The 13,653-nt window shown below is 42.3% G+C and overlaps 1 protein-coding gene across 1 annotated transcript in view; it reads right to left on the bottom strand.

Annotated features, from left to right (window-relative positions):
* Positions 1–13,653, bottom strand: part of CDH3 (cadherin 3) — a 45,890-nt gene that overhangs the window by 12,810 nt on the left and 19,427 nt on the right. The window contains exons 3-5 of the mRNA XM_007477348.3: positions 8,864–9,069; positions 6,641–6,766; positions 291–446 (exon numbers count right to left, since the gene is read on the bottom strand). Coding sequence (XP_007477410.1) covers positions 291–446; positions 6,641–6,766; positions 8,864–9,069 — 488 coding nt within the window. The remainder of the gene's footprint in view (positions 1–290; positions 447–6,640; positions 6,767–8,863; positions 9,070–13,653) is intronic.

Here is a 13,653-nt window from a genome sequence, read left to right as displayed (position 1 = left end):
GAAAGAGATCACCAACAACTGGGAGTCTCATGTAGAAGGTGGCACATGAGTTGGTAGAATCCAGGGGTCCTGAGGCAGACATGAAGAAGGGAGGCATTGCACATGGAGAACAGCATACAAAAACATGGGCTTAAGAGATGGAATTCTATGCACTAGCAACAAGTGGAAGAGCAATTTGGCTGGAAATCAGCCCTTGGATACAGATTCCAAGAAGCATCTCCATTCAGGATGTTCTTCATTTCCATTCCTCTAGGTGGGGTATTATTTTTGAGATCCACCAGGTAACCTACCTCATACTTGGCCATTTTCTCACGGTCTAGCGGTTGGTTCACCAGCAACCACCCTGTCTCCTTTTCAATGGTGAAGACTCCTTCAGGGGGGCTATCGGCTCCTGGTCCCGTGATGCTGTAAAAGATCTTGGTGGCCTTGTCCTTGTTGGATTTGAGCTGGAGGCAAAAGAGAAGTTGAAGTGGGGCAGGAGAGTCATTACTCCCATGGACACGGCACTGAACAATTTACTGAGTGTCATTACCCCATTTTTAAAATGAGAAAACTGAGCTGAAGAAAGCATCAGCTAATTAATGGCAGTCCTACACCTAGTAAATGTCAGAGCCAGGATAGAAACTAAACAGAAACAGTGCCAGACCCCAGAAACTGTACAGACCAAGCATTGGAAATAATGCGCCTGAAATGACAGATTGCTATTGCTGAATTGGGAGTAAAAAGATCTTGGATGCTAACACTAATTCTTCCACTTACTGACTCTATCAGTTAACCTCAGCCGCCAGTTTTTCCATTTCTAAAATGGGAGCATAAATAAAAATAAAATTCAAATGCTGGAAGGTTGGGTACCTTTGAGAGGGAAGGAAACTCCTTGGGTGGGAATTCAGTCCACTAAAGCAAATCACAACCTATGTTTTGCTATTTTCTCTCATTACCCCCCAAATTCCTTTAACTTCCATAATCCCTAAACCCTGTTTAAAAAATAAATTCCTTGAAGGGTCAGGGACCATTTTCTTTTCTTTTTGTCTCTCTTATTTCTTCCCTTCTCTCTTCCCTTGCTTTTTTCTCTTCCCCTCTTTCCTCTTTTTCCCTTCTCTCCCTTGCTCTGCTCAAAAGTTTTATGCTGAGGGAAAAAAATGAAAACCAATTAGTCAGAAGTGAAGTTTTTATTCTTCTTGTACATTCCAGGTTGCCCTCCTGTTACCTGCCCCCTCTTTATTAGATAAGAATTAATGCTGAAGTACTAGATAAACTATTACATTGGGAATTAGAGGACTTGAATACTAGACAACTTTTCTTTATTAAGTGACATCAATTTTTAAAAAATTTTAATTTATAAAGCTCGGAGCCTGGAGTCAGGAATACCTAAGTTCAAATCCAGTCTCAGACTCTTATAAGTTATGTGACCTTGGGCAAGTCATTTAACCTGTTTGCTATGGTTTTCCTCGACTGTAAAATGGGGGGTTTGTGGGGATCAAATGAGATAATATTTGTAAAGCACTTAGTGTTGTTTATTAGCATTTATTATCTTTTCTTCCTCCTGCCACTCCATTTGAACAATGATTAAAAAAATAGAAAGCCTTCATAACAAATATTCTAGACTCAAGAAAATTAATTCCCATATTTTTCAAATATATGTCTGTTTCTGTATCTGAAGCCAAGGACCTCCCTCTGGTGGAGAGCATACTCCATCTTCAACCCTTGAACCCAGAATTTATCACTACACTGATCAGAGTTCTAAAATCTTTCAAATCTTTTTTCTTTAAAATGTTGTTCAGGGGGCAGCTGGATGGCTCAGTGGATGAAGAGCCAAGCCTAGAGACAGGAGGTTCTGGGTTCAAATATGACCTCAGATACTTTCTAGCTGTGTGACCCTGGCAAGTCACTTAACCCCCATTGCCTAGCCCTTACCTCTCTTCTGCCTTGGAACCAACACATGGTATTGACTCTAAGATAGAAGGTAAGGGTTTAAAAAAAAATGTTGTTCAGTGATCAATATGGAGATATGTTTTGTATAATCATACATGTATAATAACCCAGACCAAATTGTTTACCAGCTTCAGGAAGAATAGGGAAAGGAAGGAGAAAGACAATTTGGATTTTATAATTTTGGAAAATTCATGTTGAAAATTGTTGTTATATGTCTTGGGAAAATAAAATGCTTAAAAAAAATAAAATAAAATGTCATTGTGTAAATTGTTCCTTGGGTTGCACTTATTTCACTGCATCAGCTGATAGAAATCTTTCCAGTATTCTCTGATATTACTCACTCTGTTAATAATTTCTTAATAATGCAATAATTTTCTATTACATTCATGATGTGTTCCGCTATTTTTCAGTTGATAGGTAGGCATCCCCTCTTAGTTTCCAGTTATTTATTTCTACAGAAAGAGCCTCTATCAGTGCTTTGAACTCTTTAGGGGATAGGTCTCATGGTGAGTCAAAGGGTATGGATGTTCAGTAACCTTTTAGTCATAGTTCTGAGTAAATGTAGTTTTAAGGAAGTTTAAATGGTAGGGTCTCATATGCCAGACCCATCCTGTTGGTGGGCTGAATACATTAGGACTTTGGGGGGTATAGTTAGTTCCTAACTGCTTTCTAGAGTCACTGGATCAATTTTCATCTCTACCAGTAGGGCATTATAGTTCTTGTTTTCCTGTCACCCTTCCAATATTTTCTTCTTTTCTTTTCTTTCTTTCTTTCTTTCTTTCTTTCTTTCTTTCTTTCTTTCTTTCTTTCTTTCTTTCTTTCTTTCTTTCTTTCTTTCTTTCTTTCTTTCTTTCTTTCTTTCTTTCTTTCTTTCTTTCCTTCCTTGTCATTAATTTTTTCCCACTCTAATAGATGTGAGATGGAGTCTTAACAGTTGAATTAATTTGTATTTCTCTTCATGATTCATGGTTTCTAACATTTTCACATTGTTCACTCAGATGTTTTTTAACTGCCTGTTCATATCCTTGGATGATGTATCTATCTACTAGAGAATAGCTCTTTTTCTTATAAACTTTAATCCATTCCTTCCATAGCTTTGCTATGAGACTTTTATCAAAGACATTTAATGCAACGATTTCCCCTAGGTACCAATTTCCTTTCCCATCTGAACTGCATTACTTTTATTTAGATAAAATCTTTCTACTATTTATGTAATCAAAATTGTCCATTTTATTTCCCATGATCACTTCTGCCCCTTGTTTGGTCATGAATTCTTCCCCTATCCATAGATTTGAAAGGTAATTTCTTCTCTGCTTTTCTAATTTGCTTTTTTAAAATATCTAAATCTTGTATCCACCATTTGGAGTTTATCTCGATATATGGTATAAGATGTTGGTCTATACCTAAATTCTGCCAGACAGTTTTCCAGTTTTCATCAAGAGTGAAATTTTACCCCAGAAGTAGGTCAAGTCCATTATCTTCTGTATGTTGTCTCCCTAATCTAGCCCATCCCATCCATACTCTGGTACTATCTCTTCTCTTTGCTTCCCACCCCTTCTTTACAAATAAAGTGGTAAAGAGAGGGAGTTTGCCTGACAGTTAGGAGCTATAAATGAAATGGAAATGTTTCTTTTTTCAGCTATAGCTCTTCTTTTCCCTTTGCCCTGCCCCTAATCCCAAGACTTGACTCTTTCTTCATTTCCTCTTAACACACCCTTTCACATTCCAATTTCCAACAAGTTTATTTTGCTTATGACTATTCCCTTAGCTATTCCTGCTTATCTCTTCTATTTGCCTTTCTCATCCCTGAGTTCTGTTTTTCTTGTGAATGTAATGTATTTCTCAGGTGGACATAAAGCTCATGGGATTCCCATCCTTTCCTCCATTTTTAAATAGTCCTCATCTTTTGTACCTCTATCATGTAATAATGATTTTTCTCTCCTTTCTTTCTTCCCCAGTATAATCTACTATCCCTCCCATTTCTGACTCTTCTGAGACCATTAAAATGAAAACTACCCCTTAATGACCCTTCCAGGTTATGTGACCAACAATACCAAGGATTAGACATTTTTCCCGACTCTCACAACCTCTCCAAAATAGAAACTGTTCCCAGAGGCAGCTAGGTAGCACAGAAGATAGAGTGCCAGGCTTGGAGTCAGGAAGTCCTTGGGTTCAAATCTGCCTCAGATCTGATCCTGGGAAAGTCACTCCAATTGTCTAGCCTTTGCCACTCTTAGTGTTAAAAAACAAACAAACAACCAAAACTCTCAAGAGTTGTCTTAGGGTTAACAAAAACAACAACATCTATTCCCAAGAGATAAAGCAATTTTGGCAGTCTCCATGGTTTAGAACACTGAGAACTAAAATAAGATAAAAATACAATAAACAATGGAGAAGACCAATAATCCTTATAATCTGTGATTCAGCACCCCATCCTCAACTGCTCATCCTCTGGGCTACAGAAGTTGACTCAGAGGCAGTGGAACTCCTCTCTATGGACCATCCTTTCACTGTCTTGAAAATCCAAAGGGCTTGCTCAAGCGGTGATTACAATGTGTCAAAACAAACTCAGCCAGAGAATTGGGGAACAAAGAAAATGGGGGGGGGGGGAGAAGAAACTCTATTAAGCCTGACATCATCTAGCAGGGGACATTTCTGTCCCCTGAGAAGGTACTGGGGCAGGGACCAAGGCTAGTGAACTGTGACGTGCCAAGTATAAGAAGAGAGAGAACTTTTGAGATCCAATCCCCTCTCATTGAGTTGTTTTCTATTTGGCCCACTCTCTTTTTTTTTTCCTGGCACTCAGGTGAATAAGATTTCCCATCACCTGATCTCTGGTGTCAATTCTCCCTGTCATTCTTTCTTTCCTAGCTAATCCGTTTTGTATCTAGTTTCATTTCTTTCAGGTACTCTTGTAATCCCAGCGGCCGGGCATTTTTCCTCTAAGGCTCTGCTTGTACTTGACACAGGACTGCTCCCTTTGAGATTTTCCCCTTTGGTTCCTCTCCGTAGAAGTTCCTTCTTCATCATGTTTGGTGTTTTTTTGGTTTTGGTTTTTTTGTTTTTGTTCATTCATCTCAGCAGTTTCATGGCATGGATTAATTTCCATTCCTTTGTGCCTGAAGAGTGCAAGTAGGTCCTGCTTGGTCTGGAGTTTGATGGTTCCACTTTCTACAGGAATTGTTTGGCCATCTTTTCTGTTGTGGCTTAGGCTGCCTGGTTCATACTCAGGGTCTGTATTCTTCTCTGATTAGGGCTCCAAATGGCTCTGCCATTGAGGCCTCTCCTGCTGCTACAAGGACTCCCAGACCACTCCCACAACAGGTAGTCCCTCTCCCGTTCGGGGGCTTAGGTCTGCCTCCTCACTGGCCTCTGCCTTTTCTCTTCCCACTGGCTTCTACAAATCTCTGGGTTGTCCTCTCACTAGGTTCTTACCACAGAACTTTCCTTATGCAGGATTCTACCATAAGTGTTCCTTTTGCCTTGGGGCACTGCCCAGGGTCTTTACTCCCATTATTGAGCTCTTCCCAGGGTTTTGGGAGTTCATTGTTAGCCTCTAGGACCACTCTAGGACCATTGGGCTCTGCTTAGAGTTCCTCTCCCATTGGCATAAAACTTCCTCCTCCTCAGGTTTCTCAACTTCAAGATTTCTGCAGGATTCCAGCCGTCCTTCTATGTAGCCCTGGGCTGAGTGGAGAATTAATTCTCCTTATTCCTTTCTTAACTGCTTCAAATTTTTCATGGGATATTGTTGGGGAGCTGGGCTCCTCTAGATCCTAATATTCCACCATCTTTCCACAATCCCCTTTAGTAGGGAACTCCTAGAGAGTTGCCAAGGCCAAGTTAAGTGACTGGCCTTGGGGCATATGCCAAAAAAGTCGAAGGGGAGACTTTGCTTTTCAGAGCCACCATCAAGGCTGCAAACAGGCATACACCACTGGAGATGTCTATGGAGAGGGAACCTAGGAAATAGCCATGACCCAAGAATGGAATCAAGGGTTAGATCCATGGGAAGTCGGGCCAACAAAGAGCCAACTAAGAGGCATCAAATGAATGGCTGTCATTCGAATTTGTTGGCAGTATACATTAAAATGGGAAGGCCAGCAATGGAGTAACTGGGTACATGCAAGACATATATGGAAGAAATACAAAAAAGAAGGAATAGACGAATTTGTTGGCAGAAATGAAGGGATGTATGATAACGATTCAGTACCCAATTGCTGCCACCAGAAACTACAGAAGGATTACCCTTCAGAAGCCCAGACTTTGTAATCAAAGTCAAACATCTAAAGAAGCATTATAATACATCACTACCGGTGGTAAAAATGCAACACCTGCCAAATACCTAGCAAGGTGTGACCTGGTGGCTTGAATCAGAATCTCCATCTTTCAAGGATGGCCAGATAACAAATTACCTGCTTACTCTAAATATAAACATCCTAGTGAACTCAACCAGTAAGCAATAGACAACCAGATCAAACTGCTGCCTTAAATCACCTACACATAATTCTGAGAATAAAAACACGAGAATGACGTTTTTAATAGATGTTGCCATATCAGATTCTTGTAATCTGTATGCTACATGGATCCAAAAGCTAAGTAAAGACCTAAAAGAGGAGGTAGAAATCACAGGAGGATCAGGATGCAGTGCAGGGAAGGGTTAAAGTCCCAGTAGCCTCCAGCACCAGCAGAAAAGGTAGATGCATACCTGATTGAGCCTCTGGGGGAAAGGACCCTTCCCATTTTCAGAAACAGATATGGGAGGTACAACCCATTCCCTCTTCCGTCTCCGTAGGCTGTGTCTGGTGGAGGAAGACTTCGATACCTGCTTTTCCTAAGAGAAGAAGCAAAGATGCTTTACTATAAAGACATGAAAATAGCTGGTGTACACCCACACCCACCATTGAGCAATTAATGGCCTCTCCTCTCCTTTCCAGATGGGAAAAGGGCAATGGGAAGGAGAAAGGAGGTAAATTGGTAAAGTTGGCTATGTATCTACATGAGATCTAGAGCAAAGATAGGGTTTGAAGCAAGCTAGTATACTCCACAAATAAAACTGAGTACCTCAAACTTTTCTCCAACAGATTTAAGGCTTTTTCTGAAAGGTATAAATCATTTAATTCATTCTCAGCAGCTCCAAGAGACAAAAAGGTCAAGAGGGACCAGAAATTTTATCCTTATTTTGGCAATAGGCTGTGTTCTAGGATCCCTCCCAGTTCTGACATTCTACATTCAAAGGCCCTTCTCTGCTCTGACATTCTATATTCTAAGGGCGCTCTCTGTATTCCCAGCTCTGATGTTCCATGCTCTAGAATTCCTCCCAATTCTGACATTCTCTGTTCTAGAGTCCCTTCCAGCACTGACATTCTCTGTTCTAAGGGCCCCTCCTAGCTCTGACATTCTATGTTTTAGAGTCCCTTCTAGCTCTGACATTCTCTGTTCTAAGGGCCCCTCCTAGCTCTGACATTCTCTGTTCTAGAGTCCCTTCTAGCTCTGACATTCTCTGTTCTAAGGGCCCCTCCTAGCTCTGACATTCTCTGTTCTAGAGTCCCTTCCAGCTCTGACATTCTCTGTTCTAAGGGCCCCTCCTAGCTCTGACATTCTATGTTCTAGAGTCCCTTCTAGCTCTGACATTCTCTGTTCTAAGGGCCCCTCCTAACTCTGACATTCTCTGTTCTAGAGTCCCTTCCAGCTCTGACATTCTCTGTTCTAAGGGCCCCTCCTAGCTCTGACATTCTCTGTTCTAGAGTCCCTTCTAGCTCTGACATTCTCTGTTCTAAGGGCCCCTCCTAGCTCTGACATTCTCTGTTCTGAGGGCTCTTCCCAGCCCTGACAATAATCTAGAAAGTCCAGTTACTTGTACAATAATCCTCAGTCACTTGTTTGCTTTCATTTCTTCATCTACAAAAATGGGAATAATAAAAGGACCTGTTTTCCAGGGTTACTGTAAGGAGCAAATGAGATCATAGATGTAAAGTATCTAGCAGAGTGTCTGGCACACAGTAGATATTATATATTTTTATATATTTTATAACTTATAAATGCCAGCTAGTTAGTGGTAGTTATTAGATGATGGAGAAAGAGCTTAGAAGCTGTAAGAGTGCTTTGAGGGCTTCTGAATTAAGGAAACAGGGAGACAGTCACCCCCAAATCTGGCTTATAGTAGGGGATTCTGGTCTCCTGGGCCAAATCACTCCAATCATTTTGACTGCAGAAGTCAGTTTTTAGCAGGATGCATGAAGCCTAAAGTATCCCGGAAAGCCAGTTCCCTGGAGGCATAAGGAGCTCTGACCTGAAATTCTCTGGCCAACCCTAGAATTAAAAGGTCAGGAACCAGGGAAGAGGAAAAACGGAAAGTTATGCCTGCTTATTTATCCACCTACAAGGCAGAGTTCTGTCCTGACACCTTGTTAATAAAAACAAACTTATTATTAGCATTCCTATTCCTATAGCCGTGAAGAATTGCAAAGTTCTATAATAATAGCCCACATTTATTTAGCGCCTATTATGTGCCAAGCACTGCTCCAAACACTTTGCAAATCTTATCTCATTCGATCTTCACAACAACTCTGGGAGGCAGGTGCTATTAGTATACCCATTTTACAGATGAGGAAACTGAGGAAGGCACAGAGGTTAAGTGACTTTCCCAGAGTTCTATAGCTAGTGAGTGCCTGAGGTCAGACTTGAACTTGGGTCTTCATGACTCCAGGTCCAGCCCTTTAGCCAGTGTTCCACTTAGCAGCTCTTCCCACTGGCCCATCCTGCTGAGAGCCAGTCAGAGCTCAGATATACCCCCATCCTACAACTCAAATGCTAGGTAAAATCCTTAGAATTTGTATATTATATATATATATATTTCTTTGCACAAGTCCTTGCTATGGAAGGCTTCCTTTACACACCATCTTGGAATAACAGAGAGGGATCCAATTACCTCATCGGAGGGGTTCTGCCCCCTCATTACTGTCACTTTGACAGAGGCTTCCTGGCCAGTCGAGTCTCTGACATAGATAGAGAAGGTTCTTCTGTCCGGTAGGGACAATGGATGCTTCACCAAGATTGTCCCATCGCTCACCACGGTGAAATGATCATCTGTGCTCAGCAGTTCCGGTACCTGTCCAGGGCACTTGATCAATGCCACTGGGAGAGGAAGGAGAAAAGGGATGTCAGGAAAAGGGGTGATAACAACGGAAATCCAAAATGTCCAGACAGGAAGACAAATGGTGTAATTGTTATTGGCACGTTAAATTTAATAAAGCCACCAAATGCTAGATGACAAGAACTCAAAGTTGCCCATATAATCCTCTTCTTGGTTCTCCGTGAAGCTCCTATTTGTAGATTAACTTTATGATAGAAAAGAAAATTCAAAAACAAAAATACAAAAGGGAGGAGGGTGTTCTCAGAACTGGAGGTACTTCTGGGAAAATACTTCATAAGCTAAGAGCTACACAACTCACTCCCACAGCCATACAGATGTAACTGGGGTACGGCAAACGGCTTTGGTTTAGACGTCTTATTTGGAAGGTTCTCTGTTTTTAGAACATTTTTCATATGATTATTGATGGCTTTAATTTCTTCATCTGAAAATTGCTTGTTCATATCCTCTGACCATTTGTCAATTGGGGAATGGCTTGTATTCTTGTAAATTTGACTTAGAAAGGTTCTTTCTCAAAAATGCACAGTTCTTGGGGATTGGAAAGTTGCTCTCTCTATGGAAGGATCAAGGTGAGGGAGGGGGGGGGAGGACAGACAGACAGAGAGGGGAGAGGAGAGAAGAAAGAGAGGGAGAGAGAGAGGAGAGGAAAGAGAGAGTTGACTGCACTCTTAATGTAAGCCTTCTAAATGTGACCCCTGGACAACACACCCTAGTTAAGTCTCTGCTTAGTAATTAAGACCAGGGACTAGGGGGCAGCTTGATTGTATTGGTTGACTGGTCTGCTGAATTGTATTACCTGAATCTTCATGCAATCTTTGCTTAGTTCTGGAGTTAGTTGATCCAAACCCGAGTTCCAGAGTCTCTAGTCTTTTTTTTTTTTAAACCCTTACCTTTAATCTTAGTATCAATTCTATGTATTGGTTCCAAGAGCAGAAAGGGCCAGGTGAATAGGGGTTAAGTGACTTGCCCAGGGTCACACAGTTAGGAAGTGTCTATGGTCAGATCTTCAAGATTTATAACTGAGATGGACCTTAGAATCCAATCCAGCCAGCCCAACATACCCTCATTTAACAGCAGAGAAAACAGGCTCAGAAAGGAAATGAGTAATAGTGCCAAGATCTAATGCCAAATTTTCTGATTCCTGAGATGAGGTATTTGCCCTCCATCCCTTTGCTGCCATCCACAGAGAGGTGCTTCCCTCATGAGCAGACACAGGTTGTTTCTGGTGCTAGGAGGTGCCACTGATGGCCAGGAAACTAAAAGGAACTGGTAAAGTCTGCCCTGGCTTACTGAGTTCATCTGCCTCACACAGAGAAGAAGACAAAGGAAAGAACCACAGAGGATGTGTATTTCTGGGGATGGGGTAAGGAGGGGAGAGAAGACTGGACGGGAAATACCCCAAAACACCTCTGGTGCCCCCTATGAGTCCTAGACACGGCTTAGAAAACACCACAGGCTCACAAGTGCAACAAAGCACGTGAGACCTTTGGGTGAAAAGGTTGGAACGAGCCTCTGGGAAAGAGACGATCACCTAGAAACCACTTTTGCCTCCATGACGACATCCCCCTTGGTAGGGAGTGCCAGGCTGTGACAAATAGCGGTGGGGAGGGAGGGGAAAACTGGACCTGGGCTAAGTTTAGCCTGGGGAGGAGTCTGCTTGTCCCAGCAGGTCATGGTGGCTAGGCTGGAAGCAGGCACTTCACAGAGAGCTGCCATTATCAGATCCAGGCTTCCTTCTGTTCTCTACCTCTAGATCAACCATAAAGTTTGGGGTTTGGGGGGGACATTTTGCTTGGAGTTTACATATGGTGGGACACAACCCTAGTCTTACGGATCAAGGCACAAGTTTGGGAGCACTTACTTGGGCAAATCATATCACTTGAGCCTCCATTTCCTTATCTGTAAAATAAGGATAATAATACTTTCCTATCTATCCTCAGTGCTTTTTAAGTCTCATTTCCTCTAATTTAACAACCCCAACCCATTTTTTACCCTCACCAAGATTTCTACTCCCATCACTCTTCAGTTCTTTCCCTGACCATCAGCACTGCGCTGGCTATGCTCTCATTCCTTTCCATCTAGACCTCTGGATGAACAAGTTTACTGCTGTATTTTCTTCTACTCAAGTCTCTTGCCCCCTCATCCAAACAAGTCCCACCCTTGTTTATTCATTCCATTCTTTGGCTTTGTTCCTATTCGTGTGCTATTGAATGAAACCAGGAAAAAACCCACAAAACGGTGCAGACTGGCTCCAAGGTACTAAGAAAATCTCAGTAGGGTCCTTACCAAAAGGGGCAAGGCATTTCTTTTTCATCTCCTTCATTGGCTCGCCATCTTACTGACCACAGAGGCGGGTCCCCAACTTTTCCTCCCTCCTCAAACTTCCAGGGGTTCCCTCTCCCCCAACTCTCTCAGCTGAAAGCCTTGCCTCACATCTCATTGGAAAACCTTGAGGCCATTCACTGTGAATTCCTTCTTGTCTCTTCTTCCTGATCTCCTTTCACTCAAGTGCCTCCTGTCACTATTTCTTCCTTCACCCTTGTCTGACATGAATAGGCAGGCAGCTCTTCTTGCCAAGACAAAGTTCTCTATAAGCACAAGTGATTCCATTTATCCTGTCTTTTTTTTTCTAGCAGATTGCCCCTTCTATCATCTCTGCTATCACCCATCTTCATCTCTCTGTCTCCTGGCTGCTTAAAAACACACCTATGTCTCCCTTAGCTGCAAAAATCTCTCTCTCACTCCATCCATCCATCCCTTTTAGCCACTGTCCTATAGCCCCCCCTTATTTTGATGGGTGACCTCCTTGAGAAGGCTGTCTACAACAGATGCCACTTCCTTCCCTCTCACTTTCAACTCTTCAGTGGACTGAAACTGCTCTCCAAAGTTACTAAGTCCTCGATTGCCAAAATCTAGTGCCCTTTTTTCAATCCTTATCCTTCTTGACTTCTTTGCTGCCTTTGACAGTATTGATCACACTTTTTGCCTTGATAATTCTTTCTCTCTAGGTTTCCTGGACACCCCCCTCTCCTGGTTCTCTTTCAAACCCCCGGACTCATACTACTTATTGGATATCTGAAATTAAATGTTTCATAGACATTTTAAATTCAACATGTCCAAAACTGAACTCCTCTTTCCTCCCCACTTCCAAACTTTCCTGTTAGAGTTGAGGAACATGCTCCCAGTCATCCAGGTATAAAACTTAGGGGTCATCCTCAGTTTGATTCTCCTCCTATCCCCATAATTGATCTGTAGCGATTTCCTCCTTGTACCACTTTGTATATATCTGTCCCTTTCTCCCTCTTAATGTTTTTTCCACCCTAATGTAGACCACTTCATCTCAGGGCTAGACTATTGCAAATCTTCAGTCCAGTCTCTGTCTCAAATCTTTTCCCCACTTTAATCCAATTTCCACTATATTTAAAGAGTAGATCTGAAGGATAGGTAGGTGGCTCAGTGGATAGAGAGCCAAGCCTAAAGATGGGAAAACCTGAGTTCAAATCTCATTTTGAACACTTCCTAGCCAGGTGACCCTGGGCAAGTCACTTAACCCCCATTGCCTAGCCCTTACTGCTCTTCTACCTTGGAACCAGTACATGGTATTGATTCCAAGAAGGAAGGTAAGGGTTTTAAAAAAGAGAGAGAGAGATCTGATCATGGTATGCCCTTCTTTGATAAGTTCCTGTGATTCCCCACTACCTCCAACACCAAATTTCAAATGGTCTGATTAACATTTTTGCCCTACTTTTCACACCACATGCCACCTCTTTCCCAACTCCAAGCCTTTTTGCTGTCTGGCCCCAGTGCCTAGAATATTCCCCCTCATGGATTTCTTCAAGTCTCAGATGAAATCGTACACTATGGAGGAAGCCTTTCCTGGTCCTCCTTTACTGCTAGTGCCTTCTGTCTGAGATTACCTTCCCTTTATATTGTGTATATCTTATGTATACACATACTTGTTTATGTGTTGTTTCTCCCATTAGAAGGTGAGCTCCTCGAGGGCAAGGATCCTATTTTTGCCTTTCCTTGTAGCCAGGGTTTGGCACAGTGCCTGGCACTAGCTAAATTCTTGTTGGCCAACTGACTCGTAAGGACACTATGCAGGCAGGATCCTTAGTAACCCCCCCCCCAAAGTCAGATGTACAAAAGGCTGCCAGCCCTACTCTATTTATAATGTTTGACTTAAGCAAAGCAGCTGTTATTATCCCCATTTTATGGGTGATTTCCATTAAAGCCCTCAGTTACCTCATCTTGGCATGGAGATGCTTTGGGATTCTCAAGGGCTCTGCCAAGCAGGACACAAGTTCTGGCAAGTTCTATGCCAAGCTGAGAAGGTTTCTAGAGGGGGCCTGGCAATGCCTCTTGGCAGGGGGCCAAACTAGCTAAGGTTGGGGAAAGGCTTACCACCAGGTTGGCCACAGGATAATGAATTTCTTGGCTAAAGCAACTCATGAGGATTGAGGGAGAGGGGGTACTTCCACTGCAAAGATGACAAATCTTTGAATAGATGAGGAAACTCAAAAGCCCAAAGAGTTTGCTCTGGGTTCAGTGGGAAAGAAGAGGACCTG

This window comes from Monodelphis domestica, chromosome 1 (genome assembly GCF_027887165.1).
Source record: "Monodelphis domestica isolate mMonDom1 chromosome 1, mMonDom1.pri, whole genome shotgun sequence".
Lineage (NCBI taxonomy): Eukaryota > Metazoa > Chordata > Mammalia > Didelphimorphia > Didelphidae > Monodelphis > Monodelphis domestica.
The sequence above is the reverse complement of the archived record's forward strand: the minus strand, read 5'-3'. Positions and strand labels throughout refer to the sequence as shown.